Source organism: Puma concolor, chromosome A3, assembly GCF_028749965.1.
Source record: "Puma concolor isolate L17-30 chromosome A3, mPumCon1.1.hap2, whole genome shotgun sequence".
NCBI lineage: Eukaryota > Metazoa > Chordata > Mammalia > Carnivora > Felidae > Puma > Puma concolor.
The window spans coordinates 132,991,864-133,015,415 of NC_141669.1; the positions used below are offsets into that span (position 1 = coordinate 132,991,864).

At 47.3% G+C, this 23,552-nt stretch overlaps 1 protein-coding gene across 7 annotated transcripts in view; it reads right to left on the reverse strand.

The window, feature by feature from the left end:
* BCAS1 (brain enriched myelin associated protein 1) overlaps positions 1-19,973 on the reverse strand; it is a 91,078-nt gene extending 71,105 nt beyond the window's left edge. For all 7 annotated transcript variants that reach the window (XM_086702527.1, XM_086702526.1, XM_086702522.1 and 4 more), the window contains exons 1-2: positions 19,897-19,973; positions 17,226-17,304 (exon numbers count right to left, since the gene is read on the reverse strand). In XM_086702527.1, coding sequence (XP_086558653.1) covers positions 17,226-17,304; positions 19,897-19,968 — 151 coding nt within the window. In that variant the 5' untranslated portion in view covers positions 19,969-19,973. The remainder of the gene's footprint in view (positions 1-17,225; positions 17,305-19,896) is intronic.
* Positions 19,974-23,552: the final 3,579 nt, after the last annotated feature.

Consider the following 23,552-nt stretch of genomic DNA (forward strand, 5'->3'; position numbering starts at 1 on the left):
ATTTCCATGGGGTGCCTGGGTGGCTCAGTCGGCTAGGTGTCTGACTTCAGCTCAGGTCATGATCTTGCAGTTTGTGAGGTCAAGCCCCACATTGGGCTCTGTGCTGACAGCTCAGAGCCTGGAGCCAGCTTCCAATTCCATGGATTCTGTGTCTCCCTCTATCTCTCTGCCCCTCCACCGCTCACGCTCTGTCTTTCTCTCTCAAAAATAAATAAACATTAAAAAATTGTTTTTTAAAAAATAAAAAAAAGAAAGAAAATATTTCCTAAGATATCGACTTAAATGCACACACAACACACACACACGCACACACACACACACATCCGATCTGTGAATGAATAGGAAGAAGACCCATTGGAGTTACAGGTCTTATACCGTTGCAAAGATAAATTTTGTTTACATGGCGTCCTCACATTATTATGGAAAGAATTGAACGGTGCCTTCTAGATGATCGGAACTCAGCTTTCAATTCCTATGAAAAATCTTGAGAGAAGCCCATCCTGAATCTGGTTCCAATAAAAAGTTTTCTCCTAAAGCAGACAAACAGATGACATACCAAAGAGATTTTACTTTCCATGAAAAAAATGCGTAAGAGTTTAAGGAAGATAAAAAGGAATCAAGCAGAACGCACATGACAGACCCCAACTATCTAGGAGGGCTGAAAATTTTGATCTTTCTACTGCAGAAAATACATTTTGTATTATGTGTGTGGCTTTTTAGAAGAAAGCCATCTTATGCAGACATGTGATTGAAAACTTATTTCCAGTGGCTTTTCAGCATAATTGTTAAGAACTTAGATGGTGGAGCAGAGGACCCCGGTTTGACTCTAAAATATTAAATACAGATGGTCTTTGGGGCACCTGGGCGGCTCAGTCGGTTGAGCGTCCGACTTCGGCTCAGGTCATGATCTCACAGTCTGTGAGTTCGAGCCCCGCATCGAGCTCTGGGCTGACAGCTCGGAGCCTGGAGCCTGCTTCGGATTCTGTGTCTACCTCTCTCTCTGCCCCTCCCTTGCTCATGCTCTGTCTCTCCTTCTCTCTCAAAAATAAACATTAAAACAAATTTACAAAAATATTTAAATACAGATGGTCCTCGACTCGCAGCGATCGGACTTGTGTTTTTCGACTTTACAGAGTTGCAAAAGTGATTCTCATTCAATGGAAACTGTACTTGGAATTTTGAACCTGGATCTTTTGCTGGGCTAGCGACACGTGGGGCGCCCTTCTCTCCTGATGCTGGACAGCGGCAGCTCCCCGACAGCCACGCAATCATGAAGGTCAACAACCCGTAGGCTGACAGCCATCCTACCACAGAGCCACCCCGTCTCTCCCTTCCACTGCAGTTTTCAGCACATTTCGTGCCATACTCAACACTTTATTACCAAATAGGCTTTGTGTGAGATGTTTTTACCAAACGGCAGGATAATGGCAATGCTCTGAGCACGTTTAAGGGAGGCTAGGCTAAATTATGATGGTCAGTAGGTTGGGTATAGTAAATACATTTTCAGTGTGTACAATGGATTTATCTTTTTTTTAGGTTTATTTTTATTTATTTTGAGAGGGAGATGGAGAGCAAGCAGGCGAGGGGAAGAGAGAGGGGGACAGAATCCCAAGCAGGCTCCATGCTGTCAGCGCAGAGCCTGATGCAGAGCTTGAACTCATAAACTGTGAGATCATGACCTGAGCCGAAGTCAAGAGTTGGGCACTTAACTGATTGGGCCACCCAGGCGCCCTGAGAGGTAGCCCCATCTTAAGTTGAGGAAGACCTGACTGTGATCTGGGTGAATTATTTTATATCTCTATGCCTCAATTTTCCTATAAAATGGGCAAGAAAATAATAGTGCGTTCTTCAAAGAGTTTTTAGGATTAAATGAAATACTTCCTACAAAGTGCTTTACTGCTTGCGGGTATGTGGTGGATCCTCAATAAAAATTAGGTTTTGTGTGTGTGTGTGTTCTATATATATTATTACTATAATCACTATTTCATATTTCTAAACATAGGTTATAAGAAAAAAAATTATTCCAATGGTTTAACCTACAAACTTCGAGTGCTCTGGAAAGACGTTCAAAAGTAGTAATGATAGGAATTAACTTCTCTTCAGAAATCTAAGAATCTGGGCCAGAGAAGTTTCAGGAATGCTTATCATTTTCTAAGTAGCAAGTATTTTCAGTCAAAACAGCTGCTTCCTCAAAGTTCTACTGTATGTTTAAACGCACACACACACACACACACACACACACACACAGTCTCTTTTCAGATTTTGTGAGGAAGGATTATCTTTGGGGTTGTTTTTTTTTTCATGTGCCAGAGTTTTGAAATTTTCACTCGCTGCCACTGTAAACACCATCTCTAACATTTAGTGGACGTTTCCCATATGCCAGCCATTATGGTAAATGCTGTATGTAATGAGAAGCATTTTATTTATGTATAACAGGAAGGGTACAAGTTAGGTACTATCATCACCCCCCCCCCCCATTTTACAGATGGGAAAACCAAGGCTCTGAGAAGTAAGGTCACTTTTCAAGTGGCTTTTTAATTGTTAAGAACTTAGATGGTGGAGCAGAGGACCTCGGTTGGACTCTGAAATATTAAATACAGTGGTGTATTAAGGGTGGAGGCAGGATGTGAGCCCATGTTTTGCCTGATTCCAAAGCTCAACCCCCTGACATGTTGGAGTAGAAGCAAGAACAGAAGAGAGGGAGGGAACAAAGCAAAGTTTGCTTAATGGAATTAGTGGATTTTCAAGAAAACACTATGCACGAAAACAACAAAAAAGCCTGTGCTTTCTCACATCTGGGAAACATTGCTGTGTGATTCTGTTTTGTTTTAAATAAAAATTAGATCATGTCATTCATCTACATAAAACTATCCAAAGAGGGGCCTCAGCACCACTGAAATCCAGCCCAAACTCTACCACGGAAGACACCAGCTAGACCCTCAGCTCATCTCGTGTTCCTCCTCTCGACACACCAACCTCGTCCCCACCTGAAGCCCTCTGCACTAGTCGGTCTTTCCACCTGGGAATGCTTCCCTTCTCATCTTTCTTCCCATGGCTACCTGCTTATCATTCAGGTCTCAGGTCAGGTCTTCCTTGACCACCCTCCTACTCACCCCTTCCCTCTCTGGACTCTGCAGAGCATTCCATAGTCTCTGAAATGATCTCATTCATTCATCGCTTGCTTGCTTCTTCCCCATTAGAACGTAAGCGCAAGTAGATAGAGACCTGGTCTGTCTTGATCATAGCTGCGTCTCCACTGCCCCCAGAAGTGCCTGGCTCCTAACAGGATTAAGTCAGGGAACAGGTAAGGCAGCAGCACAGAGCCCGGGGCGTACCAAACACCAAGGGAACCTGGCTATAACCATCGCAAGAGGAACAACCCTTGTGATACTAGCGGTGGGGGAGGAAGAGCTCTCCTCCTCTAAGACTCCATTATCCAAATCCTCCTAGCGACTGTTAGGGTTGAAGAAACCATCATCATAATTTCACTCACAAAGTGTCCACTTACAAAGGTCATCTCCCACTCGGGCATCCCTTCCGGGGCAATGCCGTCCTATGTGTCAATACCCCGATCGATCAGGAGAAGGGACAAGTACGGGGGATGTACGACGCACACCACTTGCAAAGGGGAATTGCACACCTTCCAGAAGATGCAGGAGTTCGTGGAGTGTTGGGAAGTACCACTCAGATCACACGCGTGGTTTTGTTGGGTGAGAAACAGGCAGAGTTCAAAGAGTTCACCCAAGAAGACAGGAAGGTAGAAGCGAAACTAGGTGACGACCCAATAAGCTCTTCAAAAGAGAATTCTACTTGAATGTCAAAGGATAATGAGAGGCCCTTGGGAAAACCGATGAAGACCTCGAAATGTTTTGCGAAATGACCCTTCTGCGGTCTCGCTGCAAGAGTCAAACGACACATCAAACGACTGTGGCTTTCTGTGTTGTGCAAATGCATTTGTTGTTTTACAGGCCTTGAAATAAAGATTCATGTGGCAGATACTTATAGCTCGGAGGAAGATGTTAGATTGGAACATTTCACGGCATGATCACATTTCGTGCTTTGCATCTCAATATGAAAAGGCCACGATGTCCTCACCAAGACATTCCAGCATAAATAAAAGGGAGGAACGGGCTAGGGGGCATCTGAGAGCTGAAGGTTCCCAACCCTTGGCGTGATACGGCATGTCTGAACATCGAGTGAGGTAAATGCTGGCTTGAAATGTTGGGTTCCAACATCATGTGGGCAAAAGGTAACTCCTCACCCCGTGCTCTCGCGAAAGTCAGCTGTGACCTCCTGTCACTGTGGTGCAAGACCGTACTAGTGAAGATCATAATTTCTACTCTCCTCTCTGCTCACAGATATCTTATGATTCATATGCTTCAAAAGTCTGGAACATACAAAGATAATTCAAGCACAAAACCACCTTCGTTCCAATGGGAGCCAATATCATCACTCAAAGACGCATTTAATGTTTGATTTTGTTTTTTGTTCTTTTTTTTTTTCTCCATTTGGTAATAAGACACACTCTACGTGGGTTTACTATCCAAAACAATTTATCTCTTAACTCTCTTTTTCTGTCTAGACCCTCCACCCTCATGGCAACGTAACTCGCGTGTGCAACCCAGCGTGGCTTATCAAGCTTTGTCCATGTTCGTATAAATACATACAAGCGTTCCAGATATACGTAGACAGGGGCTTGTTGGTTTTTATAAAAATCGGGTCAGAACAGATGTAGGTTTTGATCGCTTTTATATATCATTGTTATGGATTGAACGTGTGTGCCCCTGCAAAACTCACGGGCAGAAATCCTAACCCCTATTCTGGTGGTGTTAGGAGGCAGGGCCTTTGGGGGGTGATTATATCGAGAGGGTGGAGTCCTCATGAATGCGATCAGTGACCTTATAAAAGAGGCCCCAGAGAGCTGCCTTGCCCCTTCCACTGCTTGAGGACACAGTGAAGAGATGGCCTTCTGCAACGCAAGGTCTTACGAGACAAGGAATCTGCCAGCATCTTGATCTTGGACTTCCCAACCTGCCAAACTGCGCGAAACAAATGGTTGTTGTGTCAGCCCCCAGTCTGTGGCATTTTTTTAGGGCAGCCTAAATAAACTGAGACAAACATAGTCATTCCTCAGAATCCATATGTCCAAGTCTATCTTATTTTTTAAAACACTGCCTAATATTCCTTAGTATGCACACACCAAAAGATATTTAAGCCATTGCCCTAATCAATGAACATTCTGATAGTTTTCAAGTCATTGTTTCCATTTCCATTTCTATTACAAACAACACTGAGATTAACCTCCATGTTCAAAAATCCTAAACTAGTTCTTTTTTTAAAATTTTTTAATGTTTATTTCCGAGAGAGAGAGAGAGACAGACAGACAGACAGACAGAGTGTGAGTGGCAGAGGGGCAGACAGAGAGAGGCACACAGAATCCAAAGCAGGCTACAGGTTCTGAGCTGTCAGCACAGAGCCTGATGTCAGCACAGAGCCTGATGAGTTCATGACTTGAACTCATGAGTCATGACCTTGAACTTGAGTCATGACCTGAGCCAAAGTCGGATGCTTAACTGACTGAGCCACCCAGGTGCCCCACTAGTGCCTTATTTCTATAAAATGTAGAACTGCTGCTCCCAAATCAATGTGCACTTAAGTTTTAAAAATAGACACTGTCAGATTTCTTCCTAAACAAGGGTTCTAGAGGGCCGCCTGGGTGGCTTAGTAGGGTAAGCATCTGACTCTTGGTTTCGGCTCAGGTCATGATCTCACGGTTTGTGGGTTGAAGCCCCTCATCAGGCTCCATGCTGACAGTACACAGCCCACTTGGAATTCTCTCTGTCCCTCTCTCTGAACCTCCCCTGCTTGCGTTCTTTCTCTCTCTCAAAATAAATACATAAATAGGCTCTAGAGATGCGTATTTCAGCGGCAAAGTAACAGAGTGTCTCTCTCCCACGCCCAAGGGTAGCAGGGATGTGAAGCAGCAAGGACACTGATCAGATCTATAACATAAAGCACATTTTAAATGGTAAAAGATGTACCAGGAAAGGCCACATATTATTCTATGAGGGTCCTCAGCTGTTGGAACGCCAAAGGTTAGCCTTGGACATGGGTGGTGGGGTGAGTAGAATTCATGCCACAAAGAACACTGCTGAAGATTGACAATTACGAGCCTGGGACTCTGGTGCACTAAGAGTAGCCAGCCAGAAGGCATTATGGGACGAGAGGCTCAGGGAAGAAGAACGGGAAAAGCAAACGAATCCAGGAGACATCGTGTTCTCCAGAAACGATCAGGGCCCGTATGAAAAGATGCTCCACAGCATCAGTCATCAGGGAAAGGCAACCGAAACCTGAACACGGTACCAATTCACACCCACCAGGATGGCCATAGTCAGAAAGACAGACAGTAACCAGTGTGGGCGACGACATGGAGCCACCAGAACCCGCATGTGTTGCTGGAGGGAATGTAAAACGGTGCAGGTGTTTTGGAAAGAAGTGTAATAGTTCCTTCGTGAGTTAGACAGAGTTACCGTGTGACCCGGTAATTCTGCTCCTCGGTAGGTAACCAAGAGATTGAAAACGTACGTCCGCACAAGAACTTGTACACAAAAGTTCACAGCAGAACTATTCAAAATAGCAGAGAAAGTGGAAACAGCCCAAACCTCAATCAACTGACGAATGGATAAACAGGAGGTGGCCTGTCCGGACAGTGGAGTCACATGCAGACATGTAAAAGAATGAAGCATGACCACACACTTTCCACGTGGGTGAACCTTAAAATGCGACGCTAAGTAAGAGAACCCAGATATAAAATACCGCCTATTACATGATTCTGATTACATGCGACATCCAAAAGAGGCGAATCCAGAGAGACAGAAAGCAGATTAGTGGTTGCCAGGAGTTGGGGGGAAGGGGATACGGGGAATGACTTGCTAATGGGTGCGGGGTTTCTGGTTGGGGTGCTGAGAATGTTCTGGAATTAGATAGTGGGGATGGTTGCTCTACCTTGTAGATATACTCAAAAGCACTGAACTGTATCCTTTATCTCTTTTTTAAGTTTATTTATTCATTTGGGGGGGTGGGGCATAGAGAGCAGGAGAGACAGAATCCCAAACAGGCTCCGCGTTGTCAGCACAGAGCCTGACATGGGCCTCGATCTCACAAACCGTGAGATCGTGACCTGAGCCGAAATCAAGAGTCAGCAGCTTAACCGACGGAGCCACCCAGGAGCCCCTGAACTGTATACTTTAAAACGATGAATTTCGTCGTATATGAATTATATCTCAATTTTGAAAAAGGAGACACTGCATAAATCAACATCAGACAGTGGGGAACAGGATGGGCAAATGAACCCCCAATGTGAGCACACAGTTCAGAGAAAAGACACACAGCTGGCTTTCAAGCACAAAACAAGATGCTCACCTTCACGAATAGTTAAATATGAGCAAAATAAAATTACAACGAGACTTAGTTTTCCACCGATCAACCCAGTGAAAAAGGAGACATTTAGTAACCTGCGTAGGGAGGGGGAGACTATGAGAAAAGCAGCTGCATATATCATTGGTGGTCGTGTATTTTGGCAGTCTCCTTGGAGGATAATTTAGTAAGACAGATCAACATTTAAAAATTCACAAACTCTGTGAACTCAGAGAGTCTGAGTTTTTTAAGTCACCTGGGGTTGATGTACCCTTCAGAGGTCATTTTAAAAAGGACTCACGGGGCGCCTGGCTGGCTGTCGGTAGAGCATGTGACTCTTGATCTCGGGTTGTAAGTTCGAGCCCCACGCTGGCATAGAGATGGTTTGAAAAGGACTCATGAATGAAGTGCATAGGCAGCTTCAAAGGGGAGGGAGCCACTGGTGACCTTCGGCCCATACAGTCCCTCCCTGGCGACAACATATACAGGAGCTCTAGCAAGGACAGGAGGCCTGGTGGGCCCAGAGGCCAAGCAAGCACACTGAGAATTGGCTATTAAATGTTTAGTTGCTTCAAGCTGGGAGAGCCTGCTGCCAATGATGATTTTGTTTAATGTTTATTTATTGATTGATTTCGAGAGAGACAGAAAGAGAACACTAGTGGACGAGGAGCAGAGACAGGTGGAGAATCCCAAGCGGACTCCGCTCCAAGCCAGATGTGGGGCTTGATCTCACGAACCGGGAGATCATGACCTGAGCCAAGATCAAGAGTGGGATGCTTACCTGACTGAGCCACCCAGCTCCCCCCACCCCCACACTTTTTTCTTAAAGGTTACTTAATTATTTTGAGAGAGAGAGAAAATGAAGGAGGGGCAGAGAGAGAGACAGAGAGAGACAGAGAGAGAGAGAGGGAGGGAGAGAGACAGAATGCCAAGCAGGCTCCATGCTGTCAGCACAGAGCCAGACACAGGGCTTGAACTCACAAACTGGGAGATCACGACCTGAGCCAAAACCAAGAGTCAGACACTGACTCTGAGCCACCCAGATACCACCCCCCCCCACACACACCTTTTTAAAAGTTACTTTCGTTGAGAGACAAAAAGTAGGAAGAACAACTTTACATTCTCAGAAGTGGCCAACTTCCAGATCTGCTAATGCGGCTAGTACGGTGTTGGCCCAACAGGGTGTTTAGATTTTTTTGAATTGGGAAATTTCTTTTGAAAACCCTAAAATGGGGCTTTCACCGAAACATCTTATTATCTGCTGAGGGATTCCCCAGGGAAGCCAAGCCCGAAGCTGAGCGGAGCTCTGAGCGCCAGCATTTCTGACTCACAAGGTGTGGGCTGGCGCCCTAGAATCTGCTGGTCTGAGCTGTTCAAGGTGACGGACGCGGCGAGTCGGGGCATCTGAGAGTCAGTTATGCATCACAGCTTTTGTACCTACAGATGCAGCCAGACTCTGTTCACATTTCCCATCTCTTGTTCTCCGAAACGTTTGGTCTTTGAGGTCGGCTCTGCGCAGAGCCGATCCCACCCACCAATACGCTGCTTTGATTGTTAGACTTCCAGAAATTTTAGGGCTTCTTAGCATTTCTTTGGTCTCACTGATTTTTTTTTTTTTTTTTAAGTTTTGTTCAGCGAAGAGCGTTGGCCAGTTCTCCCCAGTGTGGTAAAAGGATGTGAAAGGAAGGTATTTAGAAAAGTCCACTCGAGGATAAGAACTATGGTGGACGCATTTATTCCGCGTCACGATCTGGTTCAAGTGCGCCCTGGGGAAGAGAAATGAAATGAAGTTCAGCTCCCGCGTGACGATCCTGTTTCTCTCTTTGTTTTTCACGCTTTCTCTGGGTCTCATTCTGGCTGTCGTGGCCTCCCCGTCAAGAGGAGGTCAGGTTCACGTTGCTCATGCTTCTGAAACTATGTCGCTGTTTCTACGTTCGGGGTCCAGTGTGCCGTTCTGGATCCTTCGCAGTCCAGAGAGGCCACGAGCAGATTGTGTGTCAGTGGGCAGTGGCCGCGTGGAAGTTAGTGGAAGGTAATGAAATCAGACCGTGGGAACCCTGGAACAAAAAGCTGTGTCCAAGGTGTCAGCCACGGTAGGGACAAAAAGTCCCGGGAGACTTTAAAACAGGACTGCCCATGTTTTATTTTTGAAAAACGTTTGACTAAGGAATTTTCTGTGCGAGTGCCTTCCCAACGGTTTCTAACGCTGCCGAACGTCAGCCCCTCGAAAAATCCTTATGCCCGCAGGGAAACTTGAAAAAAGATTTATGCGTGGGCCCTACCCTCCGGAGCCTCCGATTTAACTCCTTCTAGGTGGGACCCGGTAATGGGATTTTCAAAATTCCCCTGGTGATTTTAATGTGCGTTAAAAATTGGGAACCCCATGATTTTAATGGTCATCATTTACTGTTTCAGGCACCAAGCAAAGGGATTTACAAGCATTATCTTATTTACTCTTCATAACACCATTCGATGGAGGACTTAAGTCTCTTGTTTAAGCTCACAGCTGCTAAGAGGTGGGGCGAGGCCTCAGATTCAAGCGGTCTGTCGAGAAAGCACCTGCTCTTGAAGAAACTATCTCAAATGCAAAGGATAAAAAAAAAAAAAACCACGTACAAGAATACTCACTGCAACAGCGTTCAAAGTGGAGAGAAAGAAAAATAATGAATGCCCAACATGGGGGTAATGGCTGAATGAACTATAACATACCCCCACCTTCAAACATTTTGTAGCTGTCAAAAAACAATGAATTAAACATTGTACTGGTTGCATGAGAGGCATTTGTACATGTTTGTGTAGCCCAGGGATGTGCCCTGGGCTGGGCTGGATGCACGTTTGGGGACTCGCTGGGCCTTGCTCTCTTTCTTGCCCCACGGCTTCTTCGTGGGACCAGTTTGGGCTCTCCCCACCCCAGCAGGGCAGTCTCAGAGTACTTGGACTTCCGACCTGGCAATTAGCGTCCCCCAGAGCTACCGCTGCAAGAGACAAAGGCAGAGGCTGTAGGGCTTCTTAAGGCTTAGGCCTGGAGTTCATGGGTCCTCCTCTCCACTCTATTATTGGTTACGCAGGCCAGGCCAGCCCAGATTCGATGCGAGAAAACTACAACAGGGAGGCATGGATGATTCGGGGCAGGGAGGGGAGGAAGTCGGGGTGTGCATATCTGGAGACGGTCAACCACCACAGTGTAACAGGCAAGATGACTTTATCCGACAGAAATTCTCCACTAGAGTTTTTGGTGAGAAAAAGCACCAGGGATGAGACCTCCCAGGGCATGCTTCCAAGGGGGAGGAGGGGCAAGGAGCCGCTGGGCGCCCCCCGGGAGAGCCAGTTTTCCCGAACGTTCGGTTGCTGCGGTCTACCGAGAGGCGATGCCGTGCAAGGCAGAAGAAGAACACAAGGGCCTGCGTGGATGGGGGCAGAGCAGGATTTCAGGTGCACGCCGAGGATAAAGAGCTTGTTGGGTGGGAAAATCTATAGCACATGTGGGGAGAAGAGGGGAAAGGGAGGCTTGGGAGACGAGCTAGAGCCCTTTCACGTCTTCTGCAAGGCCTGAGTAAAGATGTGTGCTGCTCTCGATTGCTCTGCTATAATTCTCTCAGATCCACGCTGGCAGGCACTTACCCTCCCCACGGCCTACCCACACCGGCCCCGTTTTCTTCCCTTGCTGCCCAGAGATGCGGGCCTCCCAGCATTCCGTGCGGCTAGCCTGGCCACGTGACCAGCGTGGCCCCGTGACCTGGTTCCGCCAATGAGATGAAAGAGGATGCCTACTGGGGGCAGGGGCTTCTGGGAAAGGTCGCTCTTTCCGTGCTAAGAAAAGGGGGGAAAATGGCGGCCGATCTTCACCTTTCTCTTCCTATTATGGTTTGTTGGTGGGTTTTCTGCTTCGTTTTGTTTTGTTCTTGGCCTTTCTCTTCCTGCTTTTGGATCCCATCGTGTGAGGATGTGGTGTCGGGGCGGTGGCAGCCCTCCTGTGAGCAGCAGTGACCTCACGGGCACGCTTGTTTGGTGTCGCGCTGAAACGCTGTGGAGCCCCTCCCACCCCGCCACTTCCTGTTACAATTAAAAGCGGTGTTTCCTGAGTCAGGGTTACGTTGTGGCGTCACACGTCGGGGTCTAGGAACTTTCTCATCAGCCCCCTTTCCTCACCCCTCGGCTGCCCCTGGCCTAGTTGCCGTGGTGCATTTGTTCGCTACAACCACAAGGGGAAGGCTCGCCCCCCTTCTCAGGGACTTTTATTTGCGTGTCGGGAAGAGATTTAAAAAACAGGCCAACTGGGGGGTTAATAGTGCTCAGATGCTCAAAGGACACATGTAGTTGCTCCCCTCCCGACCAGTGATGTGGGTCCCACGTTCTCCCCCTCTCGGGGAGCTCTGAGTTTTGGCCTGGGGCCTCCCATGACACTGTGTCCAAACATCACTATCGGCAGATGCGCCTCTTCTCATTCATTATGTTGTCGCATCGGCAGGGGGACTCGAGTAAGAATTTCTAATCCCATGAGATGATTCACCTTTTTTTTTTTTTTTAATTTTCTTTATTTTTTAAAGCAAAATTAGGCAATTCTTTTTTGGAACAATCGACTAGGAGCCGAAAGGGAAGGTGTTAATATTTTGGAAACTTCTTATCCAGGAGAAACAGAGACAGTCTCCTGTTTCTGAAAAATGATGTGTTCTGGCCGATAAATCATGCATTTGTCTCTGCCATCCAATAGCAGTGAGGACTGAACAGTTTTTTTTTTTTTTTTTAAAGCAGGAACTAATGTGATACATTTGATAGAAACGAGTTGAAGGAGGAGAAAAAGGAGGCATTTTTATTTCCCCAAAGATCAGTGAGGTTTTAGGCATAAGTATACAGGTGGGGAAATCTGGTCGGGTGACATGATGGGTGAAGTGGGACATACGGCACACACATGACTATAGACTCTGCTCATCAGCCTCTCCCGTCTCCTGTATTTCCTCACATTTACCCTGGGCCAGCCACTGTTCTTCTCGCTCTCTCCGAAGTTACTGTCATTATTCCCATTTTACAGATGACTCTCTGAGATTGCAAATTCCTTGCCAAGGTTGCACAGCTAGTGAGTGGCAGAGCAAGGACATTAGCTCAGGTCTGTTAGACTCTAAACTGTGAGCGCGGGGACGCCTGGGTGGCTCAGTCCATTACACGTCCAACTTCGGCTCAGGTTATGATCACCAGGTTTGTGGGTTCCAGCCCCCGTGTGGGGCTCTCTGCTTGACGACTCAGAGCCTGGAGCCTGCTTTGGATTCTGTCTGTCTGTCTGTCTGTCTCTCTCTCTCTCTCTCTCTCTCTGCCCCTCCCCCACTTGTGCAGGTGCTCACTCTCAAAAATAAAAACATTAAAAAAAAATAAGGCGTGAGTGCACTCACATTAGTTTTCTATTGATGCTGTAACAAACCACCACGATTTTTGTGCCTTAAAACAACACGGATATATTATCTTACAATGCTGAAGGTCAGAAGTCGGAAATGGGTCAGCTTCTGGATGCTCTAGGGGAGAATCTGCTTCCTTGCTCTTTGCAGCTTTGAGAGGCCCCCTGCTTTCCTTGGCTCACGGCCCCTCTCTTCACATCGAGGCCAGCACTGCAGAATCTTCCAGAATCTGTGTCTGTTTCCATCCCTCTCGTCACCCTCTCTCACTTTGACCCTCCTGCCTCCCCCTCATAAGGACCCTCGAGAGGACATTGGGCCCACCCGGGTATAAAAGTTACGCTGGAGATAATCCAGTTGACTTCCAACTGTAATGACAACCTCTTTGAGCATCAGCATTGACTCCAACCCAGAACAAGTCACGTTCCCCACATGTTCACCACATCCCAGGCGCGATGCTCAGTATTTCATGCCTGTCAACCCATTTCAGCCTCACAATGGTCCTTAAAAGCTTGGTTCTACCAGTAGTATCGTTCCAGTTCTACAGATGAAAGGACAGAGGCTCAGAAACTTGCCCAAGCTCACGCAACTGAGCCACAATTCAAATTTAGCACCCTGGCTTCCTAGGCTGTGCGCCCAGTCACCCCCACCCCTGCTTCTTAGTAAGCCCTCACAGGAAACGTTCCTGCATGGCGATGAACTGTTTCATCATAATAGGAAAAAAGTGGGGGAAATCTAGATAAAAAGAAAGAAAACAGTCACTCAGAATCCCATTTATCTGTTTCTCTGGTGACTTTTTTCTACGGGCATGTGTATACGTACACATCGCCAGAGATGAAAACAGATGGTGTCTCAAAAGATATGGTCAGAGAATTCTGTCGAAAGGATAAAAAAAAAAAGTCCCCCGTAATCCTACTTTTATACCCCCTTAAAAACTGCATTGAAAATTATAACTCAGTTAATAACCTGGCGAAAACAGCAAGAGGGCGGGAACAGGCCGCCTTCCTCATTAAATGGGATAATCACTCCAAAGCGAGTTGCGCTGGGCTCAAGTTGTCAATGAATGACAGGCAGAATTCTGACCTCAGAGGATTAATCTAAACTCTTTACAGATTCTCCGGCGGGTGCCAGATAAGTTGAAAGGAAGGCTGCAGGGTAATAGAGCTAAATACAACCAACTCATGCCTCACCAAAATGCCATTCTCTTTCTCTGTGTCCCTTGTCACGTGTAGGTCACAGCAATATGCTCTTCCAGACTGTTGTCCTGTATTTCTGTTACCTGTTTTCTTCCTTGTAGGAAGACTATGTATTTGTCGGGGGAGGAAAGCAGGGAAAGAGGTAGACAAGGAGGGAGGGAGGGACCAAGGGAGGAAGGTGGGGGCGCGGGGACTTCCTCAATTCCCAAACACTGTGTTCTTCTTCGTACGCGCGCCTTGACCTTGTGCCCTATACTAAAAGCAGGAGAATGGTAATATCGTTATGATAGAGAAAGCGATTTCTGGGGGGCACATTATATTCTCAACGCCTCTCAGTTTCTCAAGAACAAACATCTACGGTTTGTAAATTATGTAAACGGTACGGTTCTCACTTCAAAGCCCGTGCCTCTCAGTGGCCAGCTTGCACACCAGTCCCGTCCGAGGTCGTGGCTGTATGTGCGATCCATTTTGTGTATATCAAAGTGTAAGTTTGACCCACAAGGTTTAAAGGCAGGAGGAAACTTGGGACCTTGTCTCAGCCAGTGGTTGCCAATCCTGGCTGCGTGTCAGAATCCTCTCGAAAGCTCCCAGCCTTAGGTTAATGGTGGACAGAGGCTACTGGAGGAGACCTGGCATCCCTAAGCTTTTAAGAAACCCCTCGGGAATGATATGGTAATATAGAATAAGAAATCCATATTTGGTCTTCAACCCCGTTCCTGGCCCAGAACTCCTACAATTTATGAAAGATAAGAGCCATGGAGATGTCTTTTGGTAGTCATCACAAGCCCAGCCCCTTTTAACCACGTCTGAATTTATGCTAATGAGGTGACTTTGGAAGGCCCCTAAGGATGGGGGCCCCGGTTGCCATGGGAACTAGCTTTGTGATTGGAAGGTTGGAACTTTCAGCCCCTTCCCCCCTCTCTGGGGAGGGGGGAGTGGTTGGATTATCGAGTTCAATCACCAATGGCCAATGGCTTAATCAATCGTGCCTGAGTAATAAGGCATGCACAAAACTCCCTGAAGCACAGGGTTGGGAGAACTGGACTGGTGAACACATGGGGGGGGGGAGGCATGGGAGGGTGGTGTGCCCAGACAAGGCATGGAAGTTTCCCCCTCCTACTCCCTACTCCCTCGGAGCCCTCCCACCCTGCCCTCTGCGTTCCTTCCATCTGGCCGCTCCTGAGTTGAATCCTTGTATAATAAACTGGCAACCTAGCAAGTAAATTGTTTCCCTGAGTTCTGTGAGCCATGCTAGCAGATAACTGAACCTGAGGAGGTGAGGAGGGGGGTCATGGGAATCTCTGACTTGTAGCCAAGTAGGATGGGAGCCCGTGGGTAGCCTGGGGGCCCCCTGCCTGCAACCGGCAACGGAAATCTGGTGGGACTGAGGCTTACGCCCACGGAGGCTGATGTGAACTTTAGGTAGACAGAGCGGGCACCGCGCTGACGTAAGGGACACCCACCTGCTGTCTCGGCTTAGTGGGCATCTGTGAAGTCAGATGTGGTGTGAGTAGTAGAGTATAAAGAAAGGAGTTCTCCCCCTTACCCTAGGAAATTCTAAAACCCCCAGAACCAGTAATAAAACACTTCCTCATTGTTCAGAAGAGGAAACGGGACCCCAGAAACTTACATGCAAATGACCGCAACCATCATCATAAAATAATAATGATGGCAGTTAAGACTTACAGCACTTGCTACGCGGCAAGGACTGAAATACGTGCTTTATTAAATCGGACACTTGTGTTGTAGGTACTGTCGTTTTCCCACTTTAGAGACGTGGAGACTGAGGTCCAGAGAAGTTGAGTAGCTTGCTTAAGGTCACACGGCTGGTAGGCGGCAAAGCCAACAGTTTGATTCCAGAGTTCTTGCCCTTTGCCACTTCTTCTCATGTAGTTATGTACATATTCTCTGCGTAGTGGAACCCAGCCACTTTTGATGCACTGAATTTATAGTCTTATATTGCAGGATAAAATAACACAGGTAAGTATACTGTCCCATTTTAAAACTGCCCTGGTGTAGAGAAAATTCTGTGGCCTGTATCCTTTACCAGTTTCTGCGGAGTTCCTACGTGCTGGGTGATATGTAAATACTTCATGGACGGTCTCCTTTAACGCTCTCAGGAATTTTGCGAGGTAGGTGTTCTTATCCCCACAGGAGAGGTGAGAAAATCCGGGTTTTGAAAGTCAGATCACTCGGGTTGCCTGGATGGCTCAGGAGGTTAAGTGTCCGACTTCAGCTCAGGTCCTGATCTCGAGGTTTGTGAGTTCGAGCCCCGCGTCGGGCTCTCTGCTGTCAGCGCAGAACCTGCTTCAGGTCCTCTGTCCCCCTCTCTCTCTGCACCCCTCCCCCCCGACAAATAAATAAACATTAAAAAAAAAAGTCAGATGACTCCTTCAGGTCACAGAGCTAGTCGGTTACCGGCAACGATTTTAACCAGGTATGTCTGACCCAAATGCCCACCTCTTATCATTTTCACTCTGGCTTTTATCTCATCTGCTGTAGATCCTTGGCCCCTTCCAGTGGTTGTGAATATCAGAAGGAGTGGGTGCTGTTCAGAGTTGAACTGTATCCCCCAGTGCCTGTGACTCCATTTGGAAACAGGGTCTTTGCAAATGACCAAGTTAAGATGAGGCCAATTAGGGTGGACACCAATCCCATGTGACTGTGTCCTTATGAAAGGGGAAATCTGGACACGCAGACAAGCATGCGTAGAGAGAATACCATCCAGAAGCCACCGAACGCCTGAGGCTGCCAGAAGGCAGGACAGAGACAGAGAACAGATTGTCCCTCGCTGGTGCTCAGAAGGCTCCACGCTGCCCACGTGGTGATGCTGTGGTAACGAGGATCGTCCACGGTATGGAGGACTGTCCCCTAGCTGGGATCTCCATCACTGTGTTCATGTTCTCTCCTACCTAGGCGGTTCCCCCAGCTCTGCCCGCCCCGTCTCATTGTTTGTACGTTCATTTTTGTTTCTGTGGTTTTACTTTTTAATAAAAGTGAATACAATCGGAAGAAAAGACTTCTGGCCTCCAGTGCTGTGAGACAACACATTTCTGTCGCTTAAGCCACCCAGTTTGTGACACTGTCAGGGCAGCCCCAGGACACGAATACAAATGTTTTCAAAGCCAGCCTGTGGCTTCAAGCCTTGCATTTTCTTTTCACCGTAAACAGGATGGGCAGATCCCTCCCCACCCCAAGGGGAGCGGCTCACTTCCCAGATGGCACTGACCTTCATCATAGCAAGGAATGTCGCGGGTTGATATGATCACCGGCACCCCGTTTTGTGCGCATCTACTCTCAGACGCCGCCTGGAACAGAACATTGGTTCTGGCATTAGGAGTCAAGTCTTTGGGGGAAAATCAGAAGTCAAGGAAGAAACTCACGGCCACAGGGCGCATCACCAAATTAAACTTAATTTAAAGGCTGTGTTTCCAGAGACTACCCAGCTTCCCATCCTGCCTCCGAGAAGCTACATAACCCATTCATCTCGGTGAGCCCCACAGACACAGGCAGGAGGGACCCCAACGTACAAACGGGACGCCCAGGCTATCTGGGGCCACTCATCCAACCAGTGGGGAATGAGAACTTGACACACCGATTCCTCACCCTGTGAGGTTAACTGCGTGCCGCTTTCCTGCACACACGGTGCCGTCCCCAGCCGGACCTTTAGTCAACAAACTTGTCAAATACAGGAAGTTCTCCGTTGCTTTCGGTTCCGTTCCACACCCACTCCCTCCGTCTTCACTGGAACCTCTTTCCAATTTCAGGCCACTGCCCTGACAGTTTTTCCTCTTGTTATTTATTGCAAATATTTTAAAAGCTTTTATGCTTACGTATATATGTGTGCGTGCATACATACGAATATACTCGGACAGAAAGAAAAATGTTACGAGAGAGAAGGTAAGTTGCTTGGCGCTATTTTAGTGATAAGACCATCTACATTATACCACTAATAGTTGGCATTAATTGGATATTGATTATGCGCTAAGTACTCTGCACGTGGTAGGGGATTTTGCTAAGCCTATTCTATAGATTGGTAAGTGCACAGAAGAAAAGCAGAAGACTGAATGGCAGCTCCTGAAGGTGGGAACCTCCTGGGGCGGACACAGAAGGCTTGTCCCTTTCTTCATGTGTTTGTAATGGTCTCATTGTTTAAAATAAGCCTGTGGTCTTGAATCAGATTATCAACCCTCCCAAGAAATCACAAGAAAGAGGGGCCCCTGGGTGGCTCAGTCGGTTAAGCGTCCGACTTCAGATCAGGCCGTGATCTCACGGTTCGTGAGTTCAATCCCTGTGTCGGGCTCTGTGGTGACAGTGCGGAGCCTGCTCCGGATCATTGGTGACCCTCTTCTCTGCCCCTCCCCCCCACCCCTTGTTCTCGATCTCTCTCTCTCCAAATAAATAAATAAACATTAAAAAAAATCACAAAAAGGAAACGTCTAACCCATGTGACAGTCTGGCCCCGAGCTCATAACTGGCATCCCCCAGGGGCAATCCTGGATGTGCCGATTTGGTTTATTTGACTTACAGAGTTTTTGTTTTCAAGTCTTTGGGAATCAGTTGCCAATCTTTAAAAATGAGCTTTCTTTCACACTGTTTTCTAACTACGAATGAAAAACCAGACTCTGGGGACATCTGGATGATACCTGTTGGCCAGAGCCAGCCATTTCCAAATAGACCCTTGGTCTCCGTTCCTCCGGGGGCCCTGCCTGCCCCCTTCACTGACTTTTGTCACTGCTGAGCTCCTAGAGGCCAGAGGCTCCCAGACTAGGAGTCGCTTGGGAGCTTGAGAGACTCCTGATGCCTGAGGCTAATCCAGATGTTGTGTTTTGGTTGCTGTCGGTGGGGCCAGACAGCAAAACTTTTCCAGATGACATACTACACAGGCAGGCTTGGCCCCCAGTACACAGGCACAGGAGTTTTAGCCCATTTCTCCAAATCCAGCCTCTTCTGAGCAGCGATTCTCCAACGATATTCTCAACATTAGTTCGTAGGTACTATCTGCCTCCTACAGAGGTGTCCATGTTTAACCGGGCTCCAAGTCTTACATGGAATCGAATTCAGAAGCACTGGATAGTGGAAGTGTAGGCTTTCTGCGACTGGGTCGTAGAAGATCCAAGGAGCAGTGATTGGGAGTCCCTGGCCTCAGCCCTCCAGAGCAGGCTCCTGAAGGAAGGGTTCCTGAACTCGGCTCCCCACCTTGGCTACACTGGCAGCAGCTGAGACGCTCTAAAAATGTGGCTGCCTGCCCTCACTCCCACACAGATTCTGATTCAATTGGTCTAGGGTGCTATTCCGGCATCACAATCTTTTAATACCTCAGATGATCCCCATGTGCAGCCAAGCCGGCCCATTGCCGACCCTCCCCTGGGTTCCCCATCCCAGGCACCAGTGATGTTTGGGGCCAGGTGGCTCTCTGTTGCACGGGCTTTCCTGTGCACCGTGAAGCAGCATCTCTGGACTCCACCCACTAGATCAGCAGCGCTGAGTTGCAACAATCAAAAATGTCTCCAGACATTGCCAAGTGTCCCCTGGTAGGGGCAGGCAAAATCACCCACAGTGGAGAACCACCTGCGAGTAGGTACAAAATGAGCCCCATGGGATGCACCTTGGAGGTCCTTAAAGACGCAGGTTGCATAGACTCCCGGCCTTGCAGTCTTGGATTCAGTAAGCCTGGGGGAGGAGGCGGGGCTTAGGTGGAGTCCGCCATCTTGAACAAGCTCCTTGATGGATTCTGGAGGTTTGACTCCGACTGCACTTGAATACAACTGTTCCATGGGAATATCAGCACATCATCCTCATCAATAATGTCTGTGTGATGAGCTCTGAACAGGCCATTTTGCCATCGTTCCCAAATCCACCTGCTAGTGGCGAATCACCCGGTGAGCATAGCTACCTACCTTGTTAGTGTCTATCTCTGATTCATTCTCTTGGTCTTCGACTCTTTGTGGGACACTCATTTGGTTGCCCATTATTCCTGCAAGAGAGAGAGAGAGAAATTAAAACCCAAGACAAACAAAAACCTTCTTCCCACCTCTAAAGTTAAGGTAGCAGAGAGTTGACAAGTTACTCTGGATGTGTCAACACAAGCCCAAGTTAGGTCAATTGCTTATATTTATTTTGAGGGGTGAGAAGCGGTTTGGGACTTATATATTCAACAGAATTTAAGTCAAATGCAGCTCCAATTTTCAACTGCATTTCATTGCTGAGAGGAGATGTTTATCATCATGAAAAGTGTATTCAGTCCAGATAACATTTTCTTCCCTCTTAGCCCATCACAGCTGTTGCATCAAGGAGATTTTAGAAAGAGGATAATTAAAATAATACTTAGAATTTTTAGTATTCTCTGATCCTCAAACGAAATTAGATCCTTTGCTAAAACCTCTCATAGCACTGGTGGTGTTTGGGTTTTGTTTTTTTTTTTTTTTTTTCCATAACACTTAGTGCTACTTGTAATTATTTATTTGGCTGTGTTTTCATTCATTCATTGATTCAACAAGTAGGTACTGAGCACTAACTCTACACCTTACGCTGTGCCAGTCATGAGGGCTAGGGCTGTGTATTAAACAGACTAGGCCCCCTGACTTCACGGAGCTAAAGTCTTGTGGGTAGATAATAAAAAGACAATAAATCCATAAGCCAGGCCATTTCCGATAGCTCAAGGCAGCATGGCACAGTGGTTAGGGACGGGAGCCCGAAGCAAGACAACCTGGCCTCGAACCCTCTCCCTGCCTCTCCTCGCTGTGTGTCCTTGCATGGGTTAATTAGGCTCTCTGTGCCTCATAGACCTGCTACAAGGACTTGACGATTAATGCTTGTGAAATGTTTAGAACACTGTCTGGATCAGCGTAAGTAATATCTCAGTGCTTCTTCAACCCAAACACGTGGGGTTCAATGCCTTGAATAAAAGTAAACTGGTAATACAACAGGGGCCAGGGTGGGGGGGCAGGAGGTGGCCGTGCTACGTACGATGGTTCTCGAATGCAGTAACAATTGGTCCAGCCTGGGAGGGCAAAACAGAACACTTAGCTTCTGTCTCTCTTCCCCCAACAAATTGTAAGCGCCATGAGGCCAGAGACCATCGGTCTTCAGCCGTTGTTGTATCTTCTTCTTTAAAATTGTTTTTAATATTTATTTATTTCTGAGAGAGAGGGAGACACAGAATCGGACGCCGGCTCCAGGCTCTGAGCTGTCAGCGCGGAGCCTGACGCGGGCCTCGAACCCACGAACCGTGAGATCATGACCTACGCCGAGGTTGGACGCTTAACCGACTGAGCCATGCAGGCGCCCCCCCACCCCACCCCCCGTCCCCGTCGTTGTGTCTTCTGCTTTCACCATGGTGTTTGCATTGATCAGATGCTAATTTATTACTTACTGGTTGGATGGAGGGAATAATCATTGATAGCTACCTCTCACCCGGCAGGTGCCGCTCATACCATTAACTGAGCCTTGTTTTAGTAATAATGATAAAGATCAACAATTATGTAGCATGTTCTCAGTTCCCAGCACTGTGTTCCAAGTGCACTCCCTGTCTGGTTCTATTGAACCCTGCAGCACCCCTGTGAAGTGGGTGTTCTCATCACCTCCTTCTAGATATGAGGAGGCTGAGTCACAAGAAGACTGCATTACTTTCCAGAGGTCACCCAGTTAATGATGGCGGGGGCAAGATTCAAACACAGGCCGCCCATGCTGCTAACCACCGGGATGTTCCGCATATTATTTTCTCCCTCCTTCGAAAGGAGGGAATGAGTTCTCCACCACTCACCCAGGACAGCATCCGGAATACGGCCAAGTGAGGGTCTGACCCGGAGTATGCCTGCTCTCAGAAGTAGGGCTCTTTCAGACATTCCGAACACCTGCTGCCTTGCTACCTAAAAGTTTCTTTTTCACAAGCAGAATAATGTATGTTGGATGAGCTGCCTCATCAGCTTTTGGTGGCTTTCAGAATAAAAGCCGGGACTTTTCATTTCTGGTTGAAAACAGCCAGTGCATCTCCAAGGATTCCCATGGGCTTCTGGCCCTGGTATGAGGTTCCCTGCCATGGGAATACACACATTGAGTCATTAGAAATTTCGGAAGCCAGAAAAGGTCCATAGATCTGACCACCTGCTCTCTTGGGGGAGTTTGGTAGTAACAGAATCCGGGGATTTTATGTTTTCTAATCATACTGGGTAATAAGGCTGAGCGATGCTAAAACCTACAGGATGTTAGGTTATTTTGCAACATTTCCTGTTTATAAAATCCATGATGCACGTACTTGTAATGGACTGTCACTTCCATCTATAAATGGGACATAATGGTTATAATATTGAATCCTCAAGACTGGGGTTGGCCGACAACAGCTGTGGGGCCAGTCCAGCCTGTTGCCTGTTTTTAGTGTGGCCAGTGCGCTAAGAACGGGCTTTACATTTATAAGTGGCTAGAAAGGGGCCCCTGGGTGGCTCAGTTGGTTAAGCATCCAACTTCGGCTCAGGTCATGATCTTGAAGTTTGTGAGTTCGAGCTCCCTGTCGGGCTTTGTGTTGACAGTTCGGAGTCTAGAGCCGGCTTCAGATCCTGTGTCTCCCTCTCTCTCTGCCCCTCTCCTGCTCCTGCTCTGTTTCTCTCTCTCTCTCTCAAAAGTAAAATAAACATTAAAAAAATTTGTAAGTGGCTGGAAAAAAAAATCGGAAGAAGAATCACAGATTGCGATACATGAAAATTACATGAAATGCAAATTTTGGTATCCATAAGTACAATTTTACTGGAAGGCAGCCACGCCCATTCATTCATGTTTGGTCTCCATGTGGCTGCTTTCATGCTACAAAGACAGAGTTGTACAGTTGCAAGAGACTCTATGGGCCTGAAAAGTCCAAGATAGATATTCACTATCTGGCCCTTTCTGGAAAGTTCATCAATTGCTGTTGGAGATATATACTGAGTAGTGTATATACCTAGTTTGCAAAAAAGGGGGGAGAGGCAGCTGAGAGACAAATGTTGCCGGTAGTAAGACTGACCAGGAGTTGAACCTACTGTATATAAACATAATGACAACTCTAACAACCATAGCGATGATAAAATAGTAACAACAACAACAACGGCAACAGATCTGGTAAGTGATTACCATGTGTTGAGAAACTGTTCAAAGGGCTTGACTTGTAGTAAACTCATTGAGTCACTGCAGCAAATCAGCAAGGCAGTGGTAACATCATTCCGATTTTGCAGATTACGTCGCCACCGGAATCCGGCTTTTCACAGAATTGAAAAGCGATTCACCAATGGGTTTGCAAACGTGTAAAGCTCTCGTTGTTCAGTTCGGACTTCGTTTGGGGGCTACTTTCAAAACATGTTCGAGGGTTACGAGAAAACCTGTGGACTGGGAGACGTGTGATGTGAGTGGGCAGGAGAACCTTTTCGTCCCGTGGAGCTGGGGTTCCATTTTCCTGATAATTGTGTGTTTGGAGTAGCCTCTTGGCGGATTCAGGGCCGAGTGGACTAAAAGAAGCACACTGCATTCGCCCGTCTTTTGCAGGGCCTATCTGGATTCAGGTAACATTGCTTCCCAGCCACAGTTATAA